The following is a 27,990-nucleotide window of genomic DNA, read 5'->3' as shown; positions in this document are numbered from 1 at the left end:
AACCTGCATGGTCACGCACGTACGCACGCACGTACGCACGCGCGTCACTGAAGGCCATGGAAACAGAACGTTGACCGAAGCTATAAAAGCTGCAGCTCTCACTTATTTCTCATTCGCACATTAAACTTTGACAAGTTGACCTACTGCGGATTTACTGTTGGAAAGTTGTAATCTGGGAAACCCGATCAACTGGAAAACTTCTACTCAACAAAACATTTTGGATTATACCTGTTCACCTGGAAGGCTTCATCTCAGACAAATCTTTTTTGGATTAAATCTGATCACTTGAAGACTTCATCTCTTACAAACCTTTTCTGGATTTAACCTGAACACCTGTAAGGCTTCATCACAGACAAACCTTTTGGATTATATCTGACCACCTGCACTTTATTAGCAAACAAACCTTTTGGATTACTTTGCTCTAGGACAGCTACTGCCAGAAGTAGACCGTCTCTAACTGCTGGAGAAGTGGCCTCCGGTTGACCCCCTGGGGGGAAACGGCTTCTGTCCTGAGTCTCTGCAGGTAGGACATATTTTATTATCACACCAAATGTGTTTATTCACCTTCTGACACGTGTAGAAGTGGGTTTCGTTTGGAAATGTGCGTATATTCTTGGTAAATGATTGAATTTACAGAAAGGCCATTGATAGCATTTTAGCTAGCCTTTCACGGAAAGTCAGTTTTGGGTCACACTCCACGTTTTCTCGGTGTAAAATGATTTTCAGAGGTTAAGAATGTGCTGAAAGTCCCGCGAAAGGTGAGGAACGTGTTCATGGTTGTGTAGTGGTTTTTAAAAACTGTTATTTTTGTTTGAGGCGTTAAATGTTTAGATATTTAAGGTCAAACATTTAGGGAAAAAGATGGCAATGGCCGTTTTTTGAAAAAACACAATTTTTGTCTCGGGCACCATGGAAACATGTTCATGGTTGTGTATTGGTTTTTAAAAACTGTTATTTTTGTTTGAGGCATTACATGTTTAGATATTTAAGGTCAAACATTTAGGGAAAAAGATGGCAACGGCCGTTTTTTGAAAAACGGAGACATGGAACTGTGGGAGAGGAGAAGGTGCAGGTGTAAACACACCAGTGCCGTCTGTCTGTGTACAGCTGAGATAGCTGCTGTAGTTGTTGAACCTGAACTGAAAGTGTAACCGGATATGTTGTCACAAAGAGTTCAAGTTCACAGTTTTATTTATGTATTTTTGAAGGCCTTCTCACTGCTGTGTTCAGTCAGCGCTCAGAGCTTGTACTTGACGTGTTGGTATTGAAAAGGTTGGGCAGAGATGACAGTGGCATCCTGCGTCCATACCACCGTCTCCTCCATGACGCATGACTTGCGACGAATAAACAACATATTGGCTTCATCAGTTTTACCTGCCGTGAAGAACAGATTATTGTGTGTGCTTATATTGGAGAGGTCGTCTTGTTGACTGCGTGATTTTTAATGACGGTAACGTACGGACAGGTTAGGTGCTGTGCACAGCACAGAACAGCAATGGTCAATGGGCAAATGATTGTGCTCTTGGAGGACAAGCCTACTTACTTTACTTGATAAACTTGTATAATAAATGAAGGAACTTGTATTAATAACCATAACACTGCATCGAATTTGATGAGCTAGTGACAGGTTTTTGAATGTATAAGCTTGAATTAGGACATTTATCACTGCATTACCCTCCTCTGAGAATTCAGGTTTCATCTGTTTTTCATATAAATCTCTTATTTATAGATACTTGTAGAAATCATTAACATTTAGTGGAAATTCCCCTGATTTTGCTCAGACCTCAGACGATTAGATGACCACTGAAATATGGAATATGACATGAACACACAGTTGTCTTTGTAAAGACCTGAAGCGACAGTTTAACAAGTTTTGTATCATCTAATCGTTGACGGGGTAGAAACCATAGGATGGTGGAAAAGTGATATATACTCAGTATCTGAAACATTGTTATGGTCCTTCAAAGGGAATGAAAGTAACATTTAATTATTTTTTTTTCACCTGTTTTGTTTCAGTATTCTGAGAGACAGCATGGGATCCAGTGTATCCAAGGCTTCCACCTCATCTTCCGAGATGAACCCCGTCCAGCTCCCCAGCAGATACGAGGTCCTGGAAGTTCTGGGAGAGGGCTACTTCGGAAAGGTTTTGAAATGTCGGAAAAAGGACAACAAGCAGACAGTGGCTGTGAAGATTCCTAAATGCTTCGAGAATGACACCGTCAATGAGGTGAGACTTGTTGATTTTGATGTGCACAGTGGTAAAAGATATTGTATAGTCAGAGGTGCAGTAAGTGCCTCGTGCAAACAAGCAATTCCTTTTCCTTTTAGCTACTTTAAGCTATCTACAAACGTCACTTTATGCTATGCTAACAAAGACATATTGATTATCTGTACAATAAGTTTTAAGCATTATGAAGATGTCACACGTTAACACATTGACTGACTGTGAAAAACTAATAATGTCAAACTTGCCGTGTGTCTCCAGGTTTCCATGCTGAGACGGTTCAAGCGCCTGAAACTCCACCAACACAACATCGTTGAGTTCATCGATTGCTTTCAAACCAGATATGGAAAGGCAATCGTGTTGGAGGTGTTGGATATCACCCTAGGCGACTACCTTGGAAAGACAAGTTTTGCGCCGATGCTTCTGAGTGACATCAGAAGCATCATCCAGCAGGTATGACCTCCATCAGCACGGCAGATGGAAAGCAAAGCACTGAGCACTCTGTCACTTTTAGGCTTTGGTACATTCTTACTGACCTTGTACTTTCAGATGGGGACAGCATTTGAGGCGCTGAAGGGGATCGGGGTGATCCATGCTGACCTGCACCTCCACAACATTATGATGGAGAATCACCAAACACGACCCTTCAGAGTCAAGCTCATTGACTTCGGTGTTGCCATGTCCAGATCAGAAGCCAGCCAGGGCAAGCGCCTGCAACCACTGGCATTCAGGTAGGCGTCATTATTTTTATTATTACACTGGAGTGAGTTAGTAGTTTAGCATGTATTGCTCCCTTCCCAAGTCTGATGGTGTAAACATCCTGTGTGATGTTTCTCCTCCATGTTCAGGTCTCCAGAAATCATGTTGGGCTGTCCATTTTCTGAGGCCATTGACATGTGGTCCCTGGGCTGTCTGATGTTCATAATGATCTGCGGCAAACTACCGTTCAGTGGACGCTCCGAGTATGAAATTGTAAGTCACTTACTTTATTCAGACAGTTTGTCAGTCACTCATACTTGTGTGTCTTCACTTGTGCTTGTGGTTTTGCTCTAATTAGTGCTCCATGTACAATACTGAGTCATCTAAAGCTGGGAATCGAAAGGAAATTTAGATAACATAGTGAATGAGAAACCATCTTGGTGTTTTGTTCAAACAGATGAAAAAAATGCTCTAAAAAATGCTTTAAATTGACTTTGAAGGAAGTAATCTGAGGTTTTGTGGTTCAAAGAACTTTGTACCTTAGCTACGATGGGAGGTGTTAGCATTAGCATGTTGTGAAAGAATGACCTGCCCTACTTTGCCTCTGATTGGCCAATCTCACTCCTCGTGCTTGAACCAAACCAACCGACGAGAACTGGCCATTCGGATATGTCGATTCATTACTTTGCCCTCCTGAGAAAAATACTGATGTAATTCTGTGTTTAATCTCCAGCTGCGGAGCATCGCTGGTCTCATAGGTCAGCCAGAAGACCTTGTTCTCAGTACTGGTCTACAGACAAAGAAGTACTTTAACTGGACTGAGTCAAACAGCTGGGAGCTCAAGGTACCACAGTGAACCTTCTCTGACCTTTAATCTTTTATCATCTTTTATTTCAGAATGATTCTGAGGATCATTGATACAAACACTTTGAACTTTCTTTCAGACATCTTTTGAGTATTTCAAATGTCACCTCAGCAGTGTCAAGCACCACAAGCTCCAGTCTCTGGACGATCTCAAAATAGTAAGTGTGAAGTAACTTTCTTTGTCACTATGACTGATTGTCTTCAACGATGCTGGAAATGACACTTGTTTCCTCAACTAGATGCGTCTTGAGGAAAATAATGAAGCTGAGGCCGCAGAGCGAGAGCAGTGCATCGAGCTCCTGAAGGCCATGCTGAAGACGGGTGAGGATGAGAGGATCGCTCCCTGTCAAGTCCTCACTCATGCATTTATCACCAAAGACTACCCAAAGTAAGTGTGTGTGTGAGATGTGAGTCCTGTAGGTGGTGATTTGTTAGTTAGTGATGATTTATCATTTGATCAGTGTCCTGTCGTGTTTCTGGGACATCGGTGTAACAGCAACTATGTCTTTTTTGTAGCAATGTGGCAGAGAAGTCTGATACCAGCCAGCGTAAGATGATGAGACCAAAGGCGGCAGTCATGAGTAAAAGACGCCCCGCTTGTCTTACGACAGCGCCCCCTTCCAGTCTTGCTTGTTACAGTCCACCAGCAGGTGTGATCCTGGTTCGTCCTGCGACGGCTGATAACACACTGCTGCTGGACGGTCAGGGGAGCAAAGTCAGGTGAGATGCCTTCTTTTAGTCATGACACCCATTTTTCAGATGAGAAAATGGTTCAGATCGCCAGAAATAATAGCAGAGACACAATTCTTGAAGATGTCATGACAATAACAGGATAATTGTGCGTGTTCAGTGGCAGGTCTTACATTGACAAGACCTCGGGATGTTCAGCTTTCACTTCTCCGTTCTCGAGTGAGGACTGCACTCCATCTCCCACGTTTCTACCATCAGGTGTGATTCTGGTTCGGCCTGCGACAGCCCAGCGCACGGTGCTGGGAGATCAGGAGAGTGCAGTCAGGTGAGATGATGAAAAATAGTACCAGAACCTTTTGCCTTTGTTTTTCACTCACTTCCACATCAAATCCACACGAAAGCTAGATCAAGATCTTTGCTTCAGGAGGTTTGGTCTGCAGGAGCCTCAGAAACAACAAAAATGAAAATGTCCTTGTTGCAGCTTTATGATGTGATGACAAAAACAGGAGTGACAGTCTAACTAGCTTTTTTGTTGTGTTTACAGTTTTCAGTCTGGCCTGTACGAGGCATCAGTGTCCTTAGTGACTGATGTTGAAAGTGGCATGGAGACACCAATATGTGAAGCCTCGGGCTCATGTGGTAAGTAACAGTCACCTCTACTTGTGTCTGAACTGTTGTGCATTTTGGAGTATGGCTACAGTCTTTATTGTCATTATATTTCCAGAAAACATGGAGGCAAAGAAGGAGCCAGGGAAGAAGAAGAATGTCCTCCGACGTGTCTTCTCCTGGTTGAGAAAGACGTTCAGGCCATGTCTTCCATCTGTTGATGGTCCGGCCTGCGACAGCTGAGAACATGCTGTCACTGGAGGGGGGAGGTTGGGGGGGACAAAGTAAGGTGAGATGTCTTCCTCTGGTTGCAATAGCTATTTCTCAGACGAAAAAACTAATAATGTCAAACTTGCCGTGTGTCTCCAGGTTTCCATGCTGAGACGGTTCAAGCGCCTGAAACTCCACCAACACATCGTTGAGTTCTTCGATTGCTTTCAAATCAGATATGGAAAGGCAATCGTGTTGGAGGTGTTGGATATCACCCTAGGCGACTACCTTGGAAAGACAAGTTTTGCACCGATGCTTCTGAGTGACATCAGAAGCATCATCCAGCAGGTATGACCTCCATCAGCCCGGCAGATGGAAAGCAAAGCACTGAGCACTCTGTCACTTTTAGGCTTTGGTACATTCTTACTGACCTTGTACTTTCAGATGGGGACAGCATTTGAGGCGCTGAAGGGGATCGGGGTGATCCATGCTGACCTGCACCTCCACAACATTATGATGGAGAATCACCAAACACGACCCTTCAGAGTCAAGCTCATTGACTTCGGTGTTGCCATGTCCAGATCAGAAGCCAGCCAGGGCAAGCGCCTGCAACCTCTAGCATTCAGGTAGGCGTCATTATTTTTATTATTACACTGCAGTGAGTTAGTAGTTTAGCATGTATTGCTCCCTTCCCAAGTCTTATGGTGTAAACATCCTGTGTGATGTTTCTCCTCCATGTTCAGGTCTCCAGAAATCATGTTGGGCTGTCCATTTTCTGAGGCCATTGACATGTGGTCCCTGGGCTGTCTGATGTTCATAATGATCTGCGGCAAACTACCGTTCAGTGGACGCTCCGAGTATGAAATTGTAAGTCACTTACTTTATTCAGACAGTTTGTCAGTCACTCATACTTGTGTGTCTTCACTTGTGCTTGTGGTTTTGCTCTAATTAGTGCTCCATGTACAATACTGAGTCATCTAAAGCTGGGAATCGAAAGGAAATTTAGATAACATAGAGAAACATAGCGAAACCATCTTTCAAACAGATGAAAAAATGCTCTGAATTGACTTTCAGTGTGATTGAAGGAAGTAATCTGATGTTTAGTGGTTCAAAGAACTTTGTACCTTAGCTACAATGGGAGGTGTTAGCATTAGCATGTTGTGAAAGAATGACCTGCCCTACTTTGCCTCTGATTGGCCAATCTCACTCCTCGTGCTTGAACCGAACCAACCGACGAGAACTGGCCATTCGGATATGTCGATTCATTACTTTGCCCTCCTGAGAACAATACTGATGTAATGCTGTGTTTAATCTCCAGCTGCAGAGCATCACTGGTCTCATAGGTCAGCCAGAAGACCTTGTTCTCAGTACTGGTCTCCAGACAAAGAAGTACTTTAACTGGACTGAGTCAAACAGCTGGGAGCTCAAGGTACCACAGTAAACCTTCTCTTACCTTTAATCTTTTATCATCTTTTATTTCTTGTTGACATTTCCCAACATTTAAGAGTCGATCATTCAGAATGATTCTGAGGATCATTGATACAAACACTTTCTTTCAGACATCTTTTGAGTATTTCAAATGTCACCTCAGCAGTGTCAAGCACCACAAGCTCCAGTCTCTGGACGATCTCAAAATAGTAAGTGTGAAGTAACTTTCTTTGTCACTATGACTGATTGTCTTCAACGATGCTGGAAATGACCGTTGTTTCCTCAACTAGATGCGTCTTGAGGAAAATAATGAAGCTGAGGCCGCAGAGCGAGAGCAGTGCATCGAGCTCCTGAAGGCCATGCTGAAGACGGGTGAGGATGAGAGGATCGCTCCCTGTCAAGTCCTCACTCATGCATTTATCACCAAAGACTACCCAAAGTAAGTGTGTGTGTGAGATGTGAGTCCTGTAGGTGGTGATTTGTTAGTTAGTGATGATTTATCATTTGATCAGTGTCCTGTCGTGTTTCTGGGACATCGGTGTAACAGCAACTATGTCTTTTTGTAGCAATGTGGCAGAGAAGTCTGATACCAGCCAGCGTAAGATGATGAGACCAAAGGCGGCAGTCATGAGTAAAAGACGCCCCGCTTGTCTTACGACAGCGCCCCCTTCCAGTCTTGCTTGTTACAGTCCACCAGCAGGTGTGATCCTGGTTCGTCCTGCGACGGCTGATAACACACTGCTGCTGGACGGTCAGGGGAGCAAAGTCAGGTGAGATGCCTTCCTTTAGTCATGACACCCATTTCTCAGATGAGAAAATGGTCCAGATCGCCAGAAATAATAGCAGAGACACAATTCTTGAAGATGTCATGACAATAACAGGATAATTGTGCGTGTTCAGTGGCAGGTCTTACTGGATGCTCAGCTTTCACTTCTCCGTTCTCGAGTGAGGACTGCACTCCATCTCCCACATTTCTGCCATCAGGTGTGATTCTGGTTCGGCCTGCGACAGCCCAGCGCACGGTGCTGGGAGATCAGGAGAGTGCAGTCAGGTGAGATGATGAAAAATAGTACCAGAACCTTTTGCCTTTGTTTTTCACTCACTTCCACATCAAATCCACACGAAAGCTAGATCAAGATCTTTGCTTCAGGAGGTTTGGTCTGCAGGAGCCTCAGAAACAACAAAAATGAAAAGTTCCTTGTTGCAGCTTTATGATATAATGACAAAAACAGGAGTGACAGTCTAACTAGGTCTTTTGTTGTGTTTTCAGTTTTCAGTCTGGCCTGTACGAGGTGTCAGTGTCCTTAGTGACCCATGTTGAAAGTGGCATGGAGACACCAATATGTGAAGCCTCGGGCTCATGTGGTAAGTAACAGTCACCTCTACTTGTGTCTGAACTGTTGTGCATTTTGGAGTACGGCTGCAGTCTTTATTGTCATTTTATTTCCAGAAAACATTGGGGCAAAGAAGGAGCCAGGGAAGAAGAGGAATGTCCTCCGACGTGTCTTCTCCTGGTTGAGAAAGACGTTCATGCCATGTGTTCCATCTGTTGATGGTCCGGCCTGCGACAGCTGAGAACATGCTGTCGCTGGAAGGCGGGAGGGGGGGCAAAGTCAGGTGAGATGTCTTCCTCTAGTCACGATAGCTGTTTCTCAGACAAAAAAATAGTTCAGCTCACCAAATCTAATTACAGATACATGATTCATTACTATAACAGGATTTGTGTGTGTGTGTGTATTGTTCATGTTCAGTGGCAGGACTTACTTTAACAAGACCTCAGGAAGTTCAGGCTTCACTTCATCGAATAAGGACTGTGACTATGAGCCTGATCCTGGGTCAGCCTCCGGCTGCTGAGAGCATGCTGCTGTTGGAAGGTCCTGAGACAGAGAGTAAGTGTTACAGTCAGTGCTACTAACAATCAATTTACAGTGATTGATACCATTAATGAGAACCTGTGTGCTGACAAATAGTGTGTTGTCCATCTGTCCACAGTGGAAGTCACTGTCAGCGGAGGAGCAGCCATATATTACCAACAGGCCGACAGAGAGAGAGAGCTCCACGCCCAGAGACACCCCGACTGCTCTGTCAGCCAAAACTACACACTGTACAGTACACACTGCTCACACACAACTCAGACATGTTTACATCACCACATACATCACTGCAGAACAGAAGTGAAGTGTTTGACTCTCAAGTGACTGTCAATGATCTGATATTAGTATTCAGATGTATTTTGCTGCAGATGTAAGAAGAGGTATCTTATTTTAAAGGTTTTTTAAAGTTTGGGAATACTGATCTGTGTTTTTGTTTGTTGGTGTAGCAGCGTCAGTGGTGTCCTCCACTTCACGGGCAGCTGTGATGGAGGCCTCGACCTCACAGAGAGCTGTGGAGGAACCACGTCCCCGCAGACGGTCCCGGTCCTGTCACAGCTCACATCAGCGGACAGCTGTGGTGCTGCTGCCACACACACAAGCTCCAGTGACCGTGCACGTGAGTGATATGTATCACCTGCCACAGGAGTACATTGTAAGCCCCGCCCACCTCCTGACTGCATGTTCTTGAACCAGCAGTCACATCTCTGTCCTCCTCTGCAGGACTCACACCGAGTCCAGCCAATCAGAGGATGTGGAGCATCACCCAGTGATGGAGCAGCTTGATCCTCCACCAAGTCCACCCAGTGCAGAGCATCAGCTGCCCTCCTCTCCACATGGTGGACTTCTGTGATGTCATGCAGATGGATCCGTGGACGTGTAGATTGATGTACAGATAGATGTTTAAATAAATATATAAACTGATGTATTGATAGATTTTAAGATAGATGTATAGATTGATGTCTTGAGTGATGTAGAGATGTATGTACAGACTGATATATAGATAGTTGTCTAGATAGATTTTAAGATATATGTATAGATTGATGTTTAGATAGATGTTAAGAAATACATACATAGAATACATACAGAATACATACAATTTGAAATGTAGATATGTGTATACATACTTAGATGTTTAGATTGATGTATAAGTAGATGTTAATATGTCTATAGAGATTTCTAGAGAGATGTAGATATATATGTACATATTGATATATAAAGATGTGTATATATATATATATACATGTATAGATTGACATTTTGATATATGTATAGATGATGTTTTGATATATGTATAGATGATGTTTTGATATATGTATAGATGATGTTTTGATATATGTATAGATTGACGTTTTGATATATGTATAGATGATGTTTTGATATATGTATAGATTGATGTTTTGATATATGTATAGATTGATGTTTTGATATATGTATAGATGATGTTTTGATATATGTATAGATGATATTTTGATATATGTATAGATGATGTTTTGATATATGTATAGATTGATATTTAGGTTGATGTAGAGATATGTATTAGATAAGATTTTTTTTTTACAATAAAACCTTTTAAACCTTTTAAAATATTATCCAGCTCAATATTATTTATTTTCTGCAATTAGATGATAAATACACCTAAACCTTTGAACATCACACTGACTTATTTAATTGATTTTTTCAAAATTCTTATGTTTTCACAGTAGAGTCCAATAATTGGTAACTACAGGATACATAAAGCTGTGTTTAACATAATTGCTGTAATTAACAACTTGATACACAAGACAGACATAAGAGCCAAAGCTCAATACACATTAAGTGTCAGAAATGACATCAGGCTTTTAAGCCAATAACTGCAGTGGTTCATCAGTGGGAAACGTTCCTTATACAAGATAAACAAACAAAACAACAACACAAGCAAACAATATGTCAGGGTGCTACTTCCAGCAAATATGAATAGGGTGTGGTAGCCACAACTCCACAAAAAGCTATTTTTGAGGTGGTAGTGCTTCATCTACACTCATTTCTATTTCCGGGCAGCCAGACACGCTCGGGACGCGTTGTTGCCTCCTACTGTCCTCAATTTGAACGAAAGCGTTAAACTGAAAAGTTTCAAAATAGTCTCAACCATTAATATCTGTCTTGGCAGGTACTCCAGTCATTCACTTTAGAGAAATGGAAAAACTGTATATGTAGTTGCTTTATATGTTATTATCTATTATATAATACAGTATTATGTGCATTAAATATGAAGTTTATATACTTGTACACTATGGTAGAAATAGATGGAGGAGTTTAGATTGACTGAAGTAGAGCTGAAATGAGTCTTAATGTGGCTCTCAGCATGATTCACTATAAGGTGTACATACATGTGGTTTGTCTCTGTGGCTGACAGACCGCTGTGACAGAGAAGTGGTGGAGGGAAACATAAAAGACAAACCGGTAAGTAGATGCTGAGAACTTTGTTCACAGGGGAAACTGGTCACCTGGCCTGCAGTGTTCTCATAGTGGCTGTCTATTCACATTTTACTCCAAAGTTATTTATCGGTAAGAAATGTGAATGAAATTTTAGTGTTAGTGACAGTATTATTTTAGTTGTCCAGGCATCGTTTCGTTTGGAAAATATAATTATCTAATTTCTAAGCCAATGTGCATTCAGATACAGGAAACATGATTTTAACTTCCCCGTGATGGCTCATCTCTTAATGGCAAAGCCAGTGATAACTGAAGAATTTGAAGTCACATCCACAGAAAGTGAATGTAAGTGTGCCACTTTAAAGACAGACTGAGCAATATGAAGGCTTCTGGAAAGTAGATAACACATTTGTTCCGTAATGTTCCTGAACATGAGGTTTTTTCAACACATGCAAGGAAATACAATGATTTGGATCCATTGTATTTTCCACTTTGTTTTTTTGCATAATAAAAAATACATAAACAGTTCAGCGTGTTCGAACTCAGAAATCAGCTTTCATCATTTAAAAGAGAGCAAAGGGGACCATGCCTGTACTCCAACTATTACTGTTGGAAGGTTTACTGTCTTTTTACTGTGAATTTACTCTGGGGCTACTTTAGGATAATTTAACATACATATCTAGGATTAAGATGAGGTTAAAAAGCCACTGGGTGCTGCTGTTATGAAATGTGATGATGTATTTGACAGTTCTGCAGGAAGCAGTAGAAGTGTTGACTATCTCAACAGAGTGATTGAGTTACAGGCATCATGAACCTGACGCAGAAGAGGAAGATGTCACTGTTATATTTCATTTTGTCTCGTTTCCACATTTTTGTGTGTTGTTGTTGTGCCACTTACAAGGAAAGATTGCTTTTTGTTTTCTTGGCCATTGAATATTAAATAATTTTACATTCTGTGAGCTTGGAGAGAAGAACATGATGAGCAGGTCTGGGTAAATGTTGTTTGAATGTATAAACTCCTCCGTAATATTCTGCCATGACATTATTTCCTGTTTTCTAAAAGATAAAAACAAAGCTTTTTCTTTTTTTTATTTTTATTTTTAACTTATGCTGCCACTGCTGTTTGCTGAGAAGAGGGTTTGACTGTCTCATTTGTTTTCTTTACCACAATAGTTGTTTTCCTGCAGTATGTAAACTGTAAACTCAAAAAAGAAAAATGTATTTTTAAAATTAAAAGTATGAGATAATGAGGAAGAGTGGTGAGTCTTTTTCACATGTCACCATGTATGTGTACACAGGCTTGTAAAGTCATGATACAAAGACCTGGGTGACAACCACCAGGTTTTCTGCACAACTGCAGTCCTTGAGGTCACGTCATATCTGCTAAAGGAACTGTATGTGGTCACAAAACTTGCTTTCAATCACACTGGCTAAATCCGGTAGTTGCTATGTTGGTCTGTTGTGTACATTTCCTGAACACAGCTGAAGTTCAACAATGTCATCACTTCTCTTTACTTTTATAAGTCATCCATCTTCCCCCTTTTGGCTTCGGGATAGTTTAGCAAGGCAAATAATGTGACTGCTTCACGGATTGCACTTCTTACCATTTAAAGCCACAGAATTCTGTGATCTGCTTTGGAAAGACGTTCTGCAGGATTTCATTTTCCAGGTTTTTCAGGTATTTAATATCATATGTCATGATTTAACTCTGCAAATGTTTATTACTGCTTAAAACACAACTATGACTGGTCATACAGGACAATGATATCAGTTTTAATCGGGGATGTTTACTTTATGAGAACATAAATGCTTTGTAAAATCTGCATAAAATCCACATGAATCACCGGGATAACTTCAAAATAAGCGCACTGTTGTGTTTGTAAACCCAGGTGATGAGTGTCATGGCAGTCCTGTGTGTGAATATGGTGACAGCCAACATGTTGCTGAGCATCTTCTTTGTTTCCGGTAAGTTTTTGGCTCTCTCACTGTTATTTTCAGACATTTGAATTATTTTACAGTTTAAACTTACATTTTTTTCCTTCTGAAGTTAGGTAGATACTATCATCTTTGTTTACTCGTGTCACTGTAACAATACTGACTTAGTTATGTGGAGATTTATTGGTTGATGCCCATTGGGGTCCAGCTCATTGCAGCCTGAAGGGAGGCTGTTACCTGCTTGCAAACCAATCAAAACCGCGTAATAATAATGATAACTAAAATGTAAATATTAGTACTTAGGTGCATATGAAAATGTCTTTCTTGACATGAAGATTGTTCAAAACATTTTGTCGATCATTAATCTCGTGTCCAGGTGCTTTGGCTGCCTGTCCAGGGGATGCAGGCCTCTTCATCACTGCACCAATGACAATGGAAGCACTGAGTGGATCCTGTTTGCTCATCCCATGTATGTTCAGACCCAAGCCAGAACAAGAGTTTGACGGTGAAAGAGACACCTTTGGAGTGTGGATTAAGAGCGACGCCAGATTTGTCAGTACCAACAACGTCATTCTCAACAGCAGTGGCACAGTTAACACCTATCCAATGAGTATTATTGGAAACCTGTCTCAAAAAAACTGCACCACTCTGTTTTCCAGTTTAATCCCAAAATACACTGACACATATTTCTTAAGAATTGAAAACTGGCCATTCAGAGCATCAGCATATTGTGATCCTCTTCAAGTCTCAGTTAAAGGTAAGAGAGTTTTTTTTCTCCACTTTTTTTCCCACTCCACTTTGATGCAGATTAGCTGAGATTTTAGATGAATAGTATTCATGATGATGAGCACATGTCTTCAGGGACTTTAATGAAACACACAAATGTTATTAAAACAGTAAACTGTATTTGAGGGAATTGAAGCAATTGAAGCATAAAAACCCTCCCTGATCTACAGAATCTGTTTACAAATTACAAGGATTTTGTGTGTGTGATTTGAACCCACAGATTCTCCTCGTCGCCCCACAATTGAGATCTCAGGTGATCTGCAGGAGAAGGAGTCTGTCACTATAACCTGCTCAGCTTTCACTCCCTGTCCACACTCCCCTCCTAAACTCACCTGGAATCTCCAACAAGACTCTCACAACAAAATAGAGGAAAACACAGATGGAACCTTTACAACTAAAATCCAGGAGACCATCACTCTGTCAGAGCAACATGATGGATACAACATCAGCTGTTCTGCCACATATCCTGTGAATGAAGGAAAAGATGTCAAGACAGCAGAGGAGACAAAGACTCTCAGTGTTTCATGTATGACTTCAATTTTTATTTTGTTTTGTTGAGATGATAAACAGCAACTTCAGGGATTTTTTTTAACATGCATGTTCCATTCACTTCTTTTACAAAATAATTTTTCTATCATGTTGACTAAATAAATGACATAACATTTCTTCCAGACTCTCCCAGGGACACTTCCGTGGTCATCAGTCCCACTGATCCAGTGTCAGTCGGCAGTGTGGTGAACCTGACCTGCTCCTGCAGAGGAAACCCCGCCATTGTCCACTTTGTCTGGTTCATGCTCAGTGACGGCAGACTGGAACTGATCAGAGTTGATACGCAGGTTTATGGTTTTGAAGTGACCAACAGTGATCGAGGCAGATTGTTCTACTGTGGATGCAGAAACGATCTGGACATTCAGCTTTCAACAGGACTACAGCTGACCTTTAAAGGTAACTGCTGTAATTATGGTTTGTGATGTTTTAGGGAGGTAACGTGTTTAGAAGGTGACCATGCTGTTGTGTTACAGGTGGTCAACAGTCTGGACTGGTTGGGGTCCAAGTTGTGGTAAAGCTTGTGGGAATCATAACGCTTGTCAGTGTGTCAGTCATCTTTGAGTGGTGAGACTAACTGCAGCTATCATCCTGTATGAGACGCATCAGTTCATTACGTGGATAAAATGTTGGCAGTTATGATGTAATGTATATATATATATATATATATATATATATATATATATATATATATATATATATATACACATATATATATACATATATATATAATCCATCATCTTTTGTCTTTCAGCTGGTTTCGATTAAGACGCTCCACCACACCACCGAAGGTAAGCTGGATGAGATCATTAAAAGTCATCTTAACACTGCAACAATGCAAACAATGCAGGGACTTAATGGTGAGGGCAGATATTCTGACTTTTTCTTTTGATGAATCAGAGCTGAATTTAGTCATTTAACAAGATCTATTAGTGATTTTGAAAGTAGGTCATTTGAGGAAATGGAAGGAACATAAAAAAAAACATATCATGGCAGAGGTTAGTAACTAGCTGGTCACCAGACTGGTCTGTATCTGCTGGATGTGTCAATAAGTAATATTTTTCTAAAACCTTAAACATATAAAGTTGTGAACAGTTACATTTTTTTCATCCATAAAAGCATGGATTGCTGATGACAGAAGAAAAAGCGAAAAATAAAAAAATAGATATCCATTAAATACAATCCCAAGTAAAAACAAAGAAAAACAATTGAGGCATAGTAGCTTGAAACCTCAGTTAAAGGGGCTATATGTAACAATTCTAGTTATAAACATTCAAAAAATGTGCTGATTGTTTTGTCATTATCATTTCTATGTATTGTGTTGCAGAAATATCTTTTTAAGTCAGCTTGTTAACCAGCTGGCTACAGCTCGTCCCCGTCCAAAGCTCCCGTTCTAGTGATATAAACACCACCAGTCTGAACCGCTAGCTGCACTATTAATTGAGCTAACTAGCTAAGGACAGCTACAGCTAGCAGTTACTTACTTGTTTTGAGTATGAATTCAACAGGTAGACAATTCTTACATACAGCAGCTTTTATATGTCTTGAATAAATTGGTCACTTAAGGGCGGCGCAACAATCTGAAAACACATTAAAGTGTTTTTGCTGTTCAGAAATCATTTTTCTCTGTGTGTGTGTGAGTGTGTGAGAGAGAGAGGCTGTGGTTGATTGCCTGCACCTGCTGTTCCGATGTGGGTTTTAAGACCCCTTGACACTACCGCGCCTGCAACACAAATGACATGTTGTAGCTGTTTTGTAAAAGCCACTTGGAGCCTTACAGTGACAAAAACTATTTCAACTGTATTCCCATCACTTTCTCTTGTGTCGTCTCCACAGGAGGCCGTAGAACCAGACTATGTGAACGCAGTGCGTCAGCCATCATCAGGAAACAGACAGGGAAAATGAAGATGCGAATATTTCGCCCTCTTTGACTGTACTTGTTAGCGTGCAGCCTATGATAAACTGTTGATGCTGATTACCACAGACTTGGGTGTATAATCATTTTATAATGTGTTTTTTTCCACCATGTGTTTCTTTGTTGAGGTGAAAACATTATCATAAAGAATGTATCTCATGTTGAAATCATCTATGGCACCTGACTTTTTTATTTTGTTCTCAAAGTCTAATATTGGTTATTTTTCAACCTGGACCATATTTTCCTGTTTTTGGTAAGTTGCTGCTGTCTGGACATTTAATTTTTTTTTTTTTTTTTTTTTCACAATTTCAGAGGAAAACAATAAGATCGCAATTTACAATATATCCTCCTCAAGGGTTCAGAGGGGAGATTTGAAAATGTGTTTTAATCTAACAGATGTTGTAGGAGATGTGACATATTAAAGCAACATTACGTAGAGATCTGTAGCACCCAATAGCTCAGTTGGAAGAGCGGGTTGTCCCGTGTACAGAGGTCTTGTCCTCGCTGCAGCAGCCCGGGGTTCGAGTTCGACCTGTGGCCTCTTCCTGCTTGTCACCCCCCCCCCATCGTGTTGCCTGTCATCCCTCAGTTTAATTTAAAAAAAGTCAAGGCACATTTGCTCAGAGGGATTACATTACAGCGGCCTCGCTCAATACTGGGCCGATTTCAGAAGTTGCTGTTAGCATCAGTCACTTACACAAAAATCTGAGAAAATACCATCCAGGTTTGGAAAATACTAAAGTATCGAAAAGATGCTTATTCCATGTCATCATTTTGCATTGGATGTATGTGAAGTGTGCTTAATGAAATAAAAATGAAGCTTTTCATGTGACCGAAAATGTTCAGAAGGAAAGCATTTTTTAAAAAAAAAACTTTGTAGTAACTGTTGTACGTGTGATTTACATACAGTCCCCTATGTCATTGTGATTGTGCATTACTTAATATATGTATAAAGGCGTGAGAGAGTCATGTTAAAACTCTGGATCACTGAAGAAGAATTTGTAAATTAAAACCTAGAGATTTTAAGATGTCGCAACATCTGACTTCCTGCTCACTGCATACAAGCAGTACAGACAAAACTGCCTGTGTTTCTGCAGTGTTTAGTCATATGGGTCAAGTGACAAGAAGCTAGAAAACTGGAAACTTTCCCTAGAAACTAAGTGTGCTCCATTTCCTCATAACTGCCAAGTAAAGTGGTTTGTTGCCTCGGAAGTAACCTCAGTGTTGGGGGGTTATTTTCTATCTGTGGCCATGCTCGGTAAGGAAACTTTTTTTTTGCTTTTATTTCTGAGCGCCTAAAACTAAACCTTTAATTCAGTTGCACTGAGAGACACGTTATTTATCTGTATAGTTTTAGTTTTACTTTAAGTGAAAAAACCAAAACAAACGACATCAGTATTTTATTAAATTTTGGAGAATTTTAACTGATTTTGAAAGCACAGCAATTACCGCTTACAAAAATGAGGGAACTTCTGGTTGCACATGGAAAGTTTGCTGTGTATATTTAAAATAGGGAAGTTGCTTTAAAACATCATGAATGTGTTGTGAGAGTGTTTAAGTGACATGTGTTATGGTGTTTCCAAATCCAGGGAGCAAGTTTCTGTGTGTGAATATGGTGGCGGTCAACATGTTACTGTGTGTCCTCTTCGTTTCAGGTGAGCTGTTTTCATCATTTGCAGTCTGGATCAAAAGTGAAAAGAAATTAACAATAACATACTGCTGCTTTCTTTATCATTACAGTTATGTTTCAGGATATTTTCTTTGCACATTTTGGAATGTCACTGACAGCTTGAACTCCATTTGTGTTATTTTTCTGAAATTCATGTAAACATTATGAACTGTGTTTTCTGCCTGAGTTCTTGTGTCGCTGTGACAGTACTGACTGAGTGATCTGGGGATGAGCGTATTTTGTCTTTCTCTTCATGACGACTGTTTGTTAATCATGATTCTGATTCACAGGTGCTTTGGCTGCTTGTACTAGGAGTTCAAACCTCCTCGTTACTGCACCTAAGAAGATGGGAGCACTGAGTGGATCTTGTTTGCAAATCCCATGTTACTTTAGATCTAAATCAGAACTACTGTTTGACAGCAGCAGAGAAATCTTTGGAGTGTGGATTAAGAGTGACCCAAGATTTGAACTGGATCCTAGCAATGTGATTTTTAACAGTAGTGAGACAAATAACATGTATCCAATGAGTATTACTGGGAAGCTGAGAGAGAGAAACTGCACTACTTTATTTTCAAGTTTAATCACTAGTTACACAGACACATACTACTTCAGGATTGTGACTTACTCATTCAGGGCAACATCTTCATGTGATCCTCTTCAAATAACAGTTGAAGGTAAGAGAGTTTTGTTTTTATCAGTCAGTTCATAATGTTGTTGCAGCTTGAGGCTTAAACAGCAAGCACCATGATCTTTAACTTGACTGTGAATCTAGACATTTTTTTCATTGCTATTAATAGCACTCATATGTGGAGACTTAGAAAAAAGGGAAGTATCATGTGGTGACTGTCTGTCAGTCACATTTATCGTTGTTAAAGGTTAAATTCTGCAAGAATGCAGAAATGGCCAAATTAATATTACTATCTCATGATGAAGCTGACTAAATTTAATATAAAGGGCTCTTGTACTGTACTGAATTCTTCAATTTAATATGTGTGTGTGATTTGGACCCACAGATTCTCCTCGTCGCCCCACAATTGAGATCTCAGGTGATCTGAAGGAGAAGGAGTCTGTCACTATATCCTGCTCAGCTTTCACTCCCTGTCCACACTCCCCTCCTAAACTCACCTGGAATCTCCAACAAGACTCTCACAACAAAATAGAGGAAAACACAGATGGAACCTTTACAACTAAAATCCAGGAGACCATCACTCTGTCAGAGCAACATGATGGATACAACATCAGCTGTTCTGCCACATATCCTGTGAATGAAGGAAAAGATGTCAAGACAGCAGAGGAGACAAAGACTCTCAGTGTTTCATGTAAGACAACCAGAGTTTGTTATTGGATCCTGTCAGCACATGATACAAATAAAGGATCTTATTCAGGCTCTGATGTTACTCTCATATCTCACATCTCTGTCACATTTTCCTCAGATGCTCCTAAAGACACCTCAGTGTCCATCAGCGCATCAGCAGGTAGCTGGGTGAACCTGACCTGCTCCAGCAGAGCCAAGCCTCCCGTCAGCAGCTTCAGCTGGTTCAGGACCAGCAAAGATGGACTGATGAAAGTAGCTGAAAGACACTTTTACAGCTTTAATGTGACAGATGGAGGAGATTATTACTGTGTGGCCACAAATGATCTCGGGAGTCAGAAGTCATCAGAGATCTATCGGAATAATACAGGTAAACAAAGAACTGTAGTTCCAGCGGTAAAATAGGAGCAGTTAACGTTGGATTATGTATTTTATGCATCAGTGTAAAATATCAACAGTATCACTTGTGTCCAAGTCTTACAGACACAGCCAACACATTATATTGTAAAATATAAAAAGCAAAATACGAAGTGTTAAACTAAGCTTTGGAGGAAAGCTTGGTGAGAGGCATGGTACTTTCTGACTTAACTTACAAAGTTTTTGTTTCTGTAGGAGCAAAACAGGGGGCAGTGGCTGGAGGGGTGATTGGCATCATTGTTATCATCTGTGCAGTTGGTGCCGTTTGGTAAGTAACTGAAATCTATTTATATCCAGATTTATCCACACAGATCAGCTCTGTTTCTGCACACATTTTCTTATTTTCAGTGTGTGATTAGTTTGTTATTAAAACGGGTTATTTGTTCACATTTGTCTTCTTAGAGCTCAGGTATGCAACTGACACCACTGATGGTTCTATTTTGATTGAATGTCTCAGAGAATGGGTGACATTTCTGGGTTTGTTTTAAATTCATTCAGTTCCTGAGAATTTGAGTCAGAGGTATATTTGTGGTGTTCTTCAGGGTTCTATACTGGGCCCATTACTGTTGTGTTAAAATGTTGCCACGTGGTCACAGTATACACATACACAACACAGATATTCATTTTTACTCAGATGGCACCATTTCTCTTTTTCAATGTCACATTATTTGTCTTGCTTAATTGGTGGTCATGCCAACATACATGCCACTGTATGCTGGCAGTGTAAGAAACTTTAGTTCCCAATCTAAAAGGCCTACAGTATAAATGTGGAATTTCCTTTCATAGTGAACTGACACCAAGAAAGCTTAACATCACAGATACTCAATCCTTTTTTCTTTCAGTGATGTAAAGCAAGTGAACCTTTAGGCATTTCTCACATCAAGCAGAGTTCTTTAATTCACCTTTAAAGCATTAAATGGTTGACAGACTTAATTTTCAAATCCATTAAACTGTGAACTGACCTGCTTTGATCTATAGTGTAAATGAATCTGTTTATTAGTTGTTGTATTTAGTTTATGGTTTCTAAGTTGTATGTTAAGCACTTTGTACCATTTTTTATATTATTATTATTATTATTATTATTATTATTATTATTATTATTATTATTATTATTATTATTATTATTAACAGTTAAACTAACTGCCCTCTTATATTTTCTAGGTGGTTGAAGTCAAGACGTCCAGTTTCACAACAGGTACAGGTGGGGAAGTACAGAATTGTGTATTTTGATTATGTATCTATTTGATACTGATTGCGCTCATGGGGTCTACACTGAGCTAAACAGGTTCCTCACTGTCCGCCACATATGTAGTCACACAGGAAATGTGGGGAAACATCCTGTTAAAAAACCCCCCATCAACAACACACTGTGGTATCTGAAAATACCTGAGCCCATTTATAGTTTTGGCATACAAAACAGGATTTCCTGTCCACTAAAACCTTGATTATTATTATTGATTATTGTGATTATTATCATTTTGTTATTGTAGTGGGAGATGAGTGAGTGACAAAATGAGGTGAAATAAAGGAAGTAGTTAAGGGTTCAGCCTCAGCTCATCACCACATTTCTTGTTTCCTCTTTTTTTCACAGAGCCTAACAGCAGATGAGCCAGCTGTTCACCAACCAGCCAGAGCCACAGAAAAAGAAGACATCCATTATGCAGAGATTGACTTTACCCAGCGGAGACCGGAACCATCCTCATACTCGGATGTACTGTATGCTCAAGTTGTGGTGTCCAAGACACCAAACAGCTCAACACAGACTGCTGACTGCCAAGAGTCTGTCTACGCTGAAGTGAGGAAAAAATGAATGTATGGCCTTTTTTTAAGGCATCATATTAGTGAAAGTAAGATTTCCATGTTGTTTTATCTTTTATTATATAACAGATCTAGGTGCCATATAACTACTGTGAAAGGATCAAAATGCTCAACAATAGAGAAATACACGCAGTCTGTATTCAAATATTGTGACTCTGAACGAGCCATCCGGAATTCTGTTCACACCTCCAACACAGCCATGGTCAAAAAAAATACTGTCAGAGCTGATGTGGAAACACAGTGGGCAGTGCCTGCTCAGACCTGTGACAGATGACCAATCAGAGGAACCTCCGGAGAGGAGGGCCTTTAAGAGACAGGCATGGAAGTAAAGTGTTCAGACAGAGGGTGAATAGAGGTGAAGCAGTGATAGATAGTATGAGAACAATTGTGTTTTTTGAACATTAAAGTGTTTAACAGTTAGTAGTGGAAACCTTAGTTAATAAAAGTACTAACCTGAAAATGAGCATAACGAGCAACCTTTAAACACAAATTGTCACATTTTCACAGGCAAATGTTTTTTCTTTACCTCTACATTGTATTTTATTTGAAATGTGACATTTTGTGGGTGTTTTTTTCAGTGCGCACAGTGTTTATAGATCTCAAAATGTATTTTCTCACAGCAGATTGTTCTTGGAACCGTGTGCAAGTACACTGAGTGCAACTCAAAACTGAAGTCAAATTCCATGAATATGTGCACACACACTTTGCTGATGAAGCTGATTCTGATTCACCGCACATACTGCAGCTGAATGGCTGAAAGCATGCATCCTATTTCAGGAATCATATGTGGATTTGTGTTTTGATTGAAGATGATGGACACTTATTGTTTGTCCATTGGTTGTACTTGAAAAAAATAGCTTGGCACACAACCTTTTATGTATTGTCTGTGAACATTACTGAAATCATCACATGACATTTCTAAAAGCATGCAAAATAGTTCTTTGACCTCTGACAAATGTTTTATATATATATATATATATATATATATATATATATATATATATATATATATATATATATATATGTATATATCCATCTCAGAAAGCTAATAGCTGCAAAATAAAAAAAATTTTAAAAAAGAAGGAAAGAAAGAAATGTTGTGATTTTTTTTTTTTTTTATGCAAATAGCATGACGATAACTGAAAGATGTGATTTGGTTGAGTTTACCGGTCTGTTGCCTCTCTCTTCCTCCTGTGTCATGGGATATAATCAGCAGCTGTGAAATCATTAATGTGCAACCTAGCTGATCTACAACATGAACCAACTGGAATTTAAGAAGTGATAATCACTATTTGTTAACGCATGATAATGTATGGATGAGGGGCACAGTGACCTCTTGTTCTGTGAGTGTATACCACTCATGGTCGATCGTGGCAGCTGCAGACATGCTTACAAACGGATCTCTGACTAACCAAGGCAGTTATTTTGTAAACTCACTGCTTCTCACCTCTGACTTAGTGAGGAATTGAGAACAAACGCGACAGTCTTTAGTCTGCGACCACATATAGATCAAACAAATAACCATGTATGGCGGTAAGGTGCCGCCTGAGCAGAGAGCAAAGAACCTGAATGTTGGGGAGACTCAGGAGGAATCGTCTTGGTATTCCACAGTTGAATTGTTATGTTGTTCCTCCTTGATCACGTTATATAAAACCACTTCATCGTAAGTCATGGGGTCTCTTGAGTTTTCTTTGTCTCTCCTGAATTGTTGAGCGTGCCGAATTTCCCACAACAGTCCTTTTAAACATGAGATTCAACAAAGAGCAAAGAAGAAGCAGAATTTTGATTAGAATATGTCTCGCACTTGTCTTTGTAGATTTCAAACACAGGAAGTAGACTTGGTTTTGAAATGCAAAAGCTAAAAAGGGAAGTTGGTCATTAGGTGTTGCACTTCAGCTAAAATTTGTCAACTGAAGAGTTTCCACTCTGATATCATCATCACCGCCGAAGCGTCTCATTGCCCCTTTCGCTCTCTCTCGCTCTCTTTCGTTGTCTGGTAAGGATTTGTTTTCACTTGTTTTACTTTTAGACAATTATATTATTTGGTTGAGTTTGTCAGGCTGAACAAAAATTGAATAAATGAGTCTTTATATCTGCAGAATATTTTATAGAACTGAAAATACCAGAAATTCAATAATTGATCTCAGCCCACAGGGTTTCCTTGTTGTACGATGCAGGTTTGTGTTGTAAATGTGTGCCATGTTCCGATTTCTTTGCAGTCCAAAAATGCCAAAAACAGAACTGCATTCTTCTGTTTGTAAGCCCAGGTGATGAGTGTCCTGTCAGTCCTGTGTGTGAATATGGTGACAGCCAACATGTTGCTGAGTTTCCTCTTCGTTTCAGGTGAGCTGTTTGTTAACTCATTTTTATGAAAGACATTAATGAATCATAAGGAAAAATAACAAATTGAGTTCAAACTGTGAAATTCATGTAAAATAATGTATAATAATACTGTGTTTTCTGCCTGAGCTCTTCTGTTGTGCTGACATAGTCATCTGGAGATCAAATAATTTGTCTTTCTCTTCATGAGGACAGTTTGTTCATCACGATTCTGGTTCACAGGTGCTTTGGCTGATTGTACTCAGAGGTCAGGCCTCTTCATCACTGCACCAAAGAAGATGGAAGCACTGAGTGGATCTTGTTTGCAAATCCCATGTAACTTTAGACCTAAATCAGAACTACTGTTTGACAGCAGCAGAGAAATCTTTGGAGTGTGGATTAAAAACGACCACGCATTTGATAACAATCCCAAAGATGTGATTTTCAACAGTAGTGGCACAGATAACATCTATCCAATGAAGATAACTGGGAACCTGAGAGAGAAAAACTGCACCACTTTATTTTACAATTTAATCAGTAATTACTCAAACACATACTACTTCAGGATTGAAATCAGCCCAAACAAGGCAACAGCTATCTGTGATCCTCTTCAAATAAACATTATAGGTAAGAGAGTTTAGTTTCTGTCAGTCAGTATAATGTTATTGTTCAGAATAAGTGTTTCACTTTGTCAGGAATTTCAATTCTGAATTAACAGAGTCAAACATTAAACACTTTTAAACACTAAAAGGAGAACAAACTATTATTAATACTTTATGTAGTTTCCATGCAGAAGTGTGAGATTCTGCATCAGCTCTGGCATTCAACATCAAAATGATTCTGTTAATTTCTGCTTTATAGTTTAGAGTAAAATATATGTTTAATTTGAACCCACAGATTCTCCTCGTCACCCCACAATTGAGATCTCAGGTGATCTGAAGGAGAAGGAGTCTGTCACTATAACCTGCTCAGCTTTCACTCCCTGTCCACACTCCCCTCCTAAACTCACCTGGAATTTCCAACAAGACTCTCACAACAAAACAGAGGAAAACACAGATGGAAACTTTACAACTAAAATCCAGGAGACCATCACTCTGTCAGAGCAACATGATGGATACAACATCAGCTGTTCTGCCACATATCCTGTGAATGAAGGAAAAGATGTCAAGACAGCAGAGGAGACAAAGACTCTCAGTGTTTCATGTAAGACAACCAGAGTTTGTTATTGGATCCTGTCAGCACATGATACAAATAAAGGATCTTATTCAGGCTCTGATGTTACTCTCATATCTCACATCTCTGTCACATTTTCCTCAGATGCTCCTAAAGACACCTCAGTGTCCATCAGTGCATCAGCAGGTAGCTGGGTGAACCTGACCTGCTCCAGCAGAGCCAAGCCTCCCGTCAGCAGCTTCAGCTGGTTCAGGATCAGCAAAGATGGACTGATGAAAGTAGCTGAAAGACACTTTTACAGCTTTAATGTGACAGATGGAGGAGATTATTACTGTGTGGCCACAAATGATCTCGGTAACCAGACGTCGTCACAGATCCATTTGAATGTTGCAGGTAAACATGGAGCTGTATTTCATTCAGTGGTAAAATAGGAGCAGTTAATGTTGGATTACATATTTTAATCTTGGTATTTAGAATTTTTCTTTGATAATAAAGGTAAATACTGACATGAACTGAATTGACAAGAGTGATCTCACAAAGGCTGAACAGGTTTTTATGTCTATTCCCAACTTATGTTTGCTTTGCCACTATGAGCAGAACCCCCTGGATCTCTACCATGGGAGGCAATTCTTGGAGGAGTCATTGGGATCATTGTACTCATGGTTGTCTGTGTTTGGTAAGTATGACATATCAAAGCAGCTATTGTGATTGTTAGTTAGTTGTGAGTTAATGGGACTTAAAGGGTAACTCCATATTTATGCTCTCAGTCAAATTCATTTTGAAAATGAACAACATTCGTCATAGGGGATGTGGTGTATAGGTTGGTGGAGAGTGACTGTAAACTGTTACTGCAGCGTTTCCTTCCAGTCAAACAATTTAGGAAGTGCTGGATTATTTACACAATACAATCCTATGTTTTTTACTAACACAATATAAATTCTTCCTTTTTTGAATGTCACAATTATTGTTCATAGCAGCTTATGATTATTGTCTTTAGCGGTGACACCCCCAGTGGGCACTGGGTTTGGAGACGCAGTCCACTGGTCTGCATCGCACTCTCGTAACACTGTTCAAATAATGTGCCTTTAAAAAACGAATGATCAGAATGGAAACAGCAGAGCAGAGATCACTTTTCTGTTCCACACATTCTTCTTCCTTTTGAAAACCCGATACCCACATCACCCAACGGGCAGCTCAGCTACCGAGTAACATAGCTGGAGGTAATTTATCAGATTACTTCGAGCTTCCTCTCGAATTATCAAAGGCTTCATTTTACTTATTTCACATATGGAGTGGAACACCGCAACACCTTTAAACACAATTTCATGTGTAAAATTAGTGGCGTTACCCTTTAAAAGAGCATATTTCTTATTTATATTCGGTATACGCACCAATCCAGATTCTCACTGATGGTCTTATTTGACAGCATCCTGAAGTGTGTGAGGCGGTCAAAGACGACAGATTTAATTCAACAACAGAATCAGGTAGGAAAATGCTAAACTGTTCTCTGCAGCACTTGACTCTAAATGTTTTGCATCTCTTGTACTGAATGATATAATGTATGAAGGCATTTGTCCTAAATGACAAATGTTACAAATGATCCGTGACATGAACGGTGGTTGAAGACTATATAACAGGATAACGCAATTCATTTTGAGCTCTCTTTTTAACAATATAAGATATTTTGTTGCTGTGTGCACTAAAAGCTGCATCGCCGCTCCAAATCCGGATGACAGTCCACAATCCAGACACTCACAACACTTCCTGCTTTTGCAGAGTCAAACAGGTAAAGAGCTGATGACTGAAGAGCCAGCAAGGATAACAGAAGCAGAGGACGAAAACCTCCATTATGGAGAGATTGACTTCTCCATGCAGAGGCCTAAAACTTCTTCTGATTTGCTGCGGGACAGTGGTCAGCAGGAGGAGACCCTGTATGCGCAGGTCAAAGTGTCGAGTACAGCAACCAGCACAACACAGGCTGCTGACGGCCCAGAAGATCTCTACGCTCAAGTGAAGAAAAAATGAGAGTTGTTGGGTTAGTGGAAAGAGATTACATTTGAATAGGATTCATACTTAATGTACCTTTATTTCTAATTTAGATCTAATGTAGAAAAAGATCCTGAGGCATGGACAGGAAAATGACAAAATGTCATTTTGTCACTTGTCAACATGTCCATATGTGAGTTCTGACCTCCCACAGCTGTTACTGTGGGATTTATACATGCCTGATATGTGCCAATAAAAGTCCAAAGTCTCAGGAACAAGACTCTGAATGACACCAGAATTATTTCTACACACATATTATCAATGCAGTGCAGTGCATTTTTAATTAAAGAGATTTTTTTAATTATTATTTTAAAATGCTTTTATTTCTGACAAAGTTTTTCCAAAGTGACTCAGTTTCTCATTTATTGCTCTCCCTGTTTTCCTGAAACTACTGAAGACACTGCTCCTGGATTTAAACATATTCATTCAAAGCGCTGTAACTGGTGGTGGGAGAAGTATTCAGATCCTTACTTGAGTACAAGTACCAAGACAGCAATGAAACTGTACTTTGTTACAGCTAAAAATCCCCCAATTTGTAAAAGAGTTGATTTTTGGGGGGTTGTAGGTCGGGTCGTCTGCCATCCCAGAGTGTCAGTATGTGACAAATTGGGAATGAAACTCATGAAACAACTTTCTCACAAATGGTACCTTCAAGTAAAAGTACATAAGAATTGAGTACATACTCGAAGTACTTGTTCTGTCCCTCTGACTGATGTATTAGGATATATGGCATCATTAATCACAAAAAACTAAGTTCTGATGCACAAAATGTTTCTTGTTATTGAACTTTCAGTGTAATCTTTGGTGTTTTGGTGAGATACTGGATCATTTGGACATGTACTGAGATGGAACCTTGAGAGATGTTCAGAGAAGATAAAACACTTTATGATGGAGCTGCTGATAAGTCACAGGAACTGAAATGTGACACTGACCGCACGCTGCTTTTTGCACAACGTCAGAAGCCAAAACAGGTTCAGAATTACTGCAGTCTTTAACAAGCTTGTATTCTAACAGGTTTTTATACAATCCAGTGTGTAAAATCTTCAT

At 39.9% G+C, this 27,990-nt stretch overlaps 4 protein-coding genes across 8 annotated transcripts; all 4 read left to right on the top strand.

The window, feature by feature from the left end:
• The first annotated feature begins 51 nt into the window (after window positions 1-51).
• Window positions 52-9,417, top strand: LOC119008228 (homeodomain-interacting protein kinase 1-like). 5 transcript variants are annotated; one of them, XR_005071360.1, is made up of 17 exons: window positions 52-335; window positions 426-523; window positions 2,017-2,227; window positions 2,486-2,677; window positions 2,774-2,955; window positions 3,073-3,196; window positions 3,657-3,767; window positions 3,868-3,945; window positions 4,027-4,175; window positions 4,304-4,507; window positions 4,638-4,802; window positions 5,022-5,116; window positions 8,172-8,338; window positions 8,473-8,610; window positions 8,714-8,825; window positions 9,042-9,211; window positions 9,316-9,417. XR_005071360.1 is itself a non-coding variant. In XM_037078287.1 (14 exons), exons 3-13 carry the CDS (start codon window positions 2,033-2,035, stop codon window positions 5,324-5,326), a joined length of 1,620 nt encoding a protein of 539 aa, XP_036934182.1. In that variant the 5' UTR covers window positions 52-335; window positions 426-523; window positions 2,017-2,032; the 3' UTR covers window positions 5,327-5,340; window positions 6,228-6,591. The 5 variants fall into 5 exon arrangements, 4 of the variants coding, with proteins under 4 accessions (XP_036934182.1, XP_036934181.1, XP_036934180.1 ...); XM_037078287.1 differs by lacking the exons at window positions 8,172-8,338; window positions 8,473-8,610; window positions 8,714-8,825; window positions 9,042-9,211; window positions 9,316-9,417 and adding exons at window positions 5,202-5,340; window positions 6,228-6,591; XM_037078286.1 differs by lacking the exons at window positions 8,172-8,338; window positions 8,473-8,610; window positions 8,714-8,825; window positions 9,042-9,211; window positions 9,316-9,417 and adding exons at window positions 5,202-5,343; window positions 6,231-6,591.
• LOC119008230 (homeodomain-interacting protein kinase 1-like) lies at window positions 5,453-8,040 on the top strand. The gene is made up of 9 exons (XM_037078289.1): window positions 5,453-5,641; window positions 5,738-5,919; window positions 6,037-6,160; window positions 6,612-6,722; window positions 6,853-6,930; window positions 7,012-7,160; window positions 7,288-7,491; window positions 7,622-7,772; window positions 7,992-8,040. Exons 1-8 carry the CDS (start codon window positions 5,459-5,461, stop codon window positions 7,668-7,670), a joined length of 1,080 nt encoding a protein of 359 aa, XP_036934184.1. The 5' UTR covers window positions 5,453-5,458; the 3' UTR covers window positions 7,671-7,772; window positions 7,992-8,040.
• Window positions 9,418-12,544: 3,127 nt separating the features above from the next.
• On the top strand, window positions 12,545-17,021 carry LOC119008459 (myeloid cell surface antigen CD33-like). Its single transcript, XM_037078786.1, has 8 exons — window positions 12,545-12,685; window positions 12,897-12,972; window positions 13,319-13,699; window positions 13,949-14,254; window positions 14,401-14,673; window positions 14,751-14,841; window positions 15,029-15,065; window positions 16,111-17,021. Exons 2-8 carry the CDS (start codon window positions 12,900-12,902, stop codon window positions 16,177-16,179), a joined length of 1,230 nt encoding a protein of 409 aa, XP_036934681.1. The 5' UTR covers window positions 12,545-12,685; window positions 12,897-12,899; the 3' UTR covers window positions 16,180-17,021.
• Window positions 17,022-17,271: 250 nt separating this feature from the next.
• On the top strand, window positions 17,272-27,163 carry LOC119008465 (B-cell receptor CD22-like). The gene is made up of 10 exons (XM_037078793.1): window positions 17,272-17,447; window positions 17,779-17,844; window positions 18,149-18,532; window positions 18,872-19,177; window positions 19,292-19,540; window positions 24,622-24,927; window positions 25,042-25,290; window positions 25,495-25,573; window positions 26,324-26,381; window positions 26,674-27,163. Exons 1-10 carry the CDS (start codon window positions 17,441-17,443, stop codon window positions 26,920-26,922), a joined length of 1,953 nt encoding a protein of 650 aa, XP_036934688.1. The 5' UTR covers window positions 17,272-17,440; the 3' UTR covers window positions 26,923-27,163.
• The last annotated feature ends 827 nt before the right edge of the window (window positions 27,164-27,990 follow it).

Source organism: Acanthopagrus latus, chromosome 19, assembly GCF_904848185.1.
Source record: "Acanthopagrus latus isolate v.2019 chromosome 19, fAcaLat1.1, whole genome shotgun sequence".
Taxonomy (NCBI): Eukaryota; Metazoa; Chordata; class Actinopteri; order Spariformes; family Sparidae; genus Acanthopagrus; species Acanthopagrus latus.
Note: the sequence above shows the minus strand (reverse complement) of the source record. Positions and strands in the feature narration are given on the sequence as shown.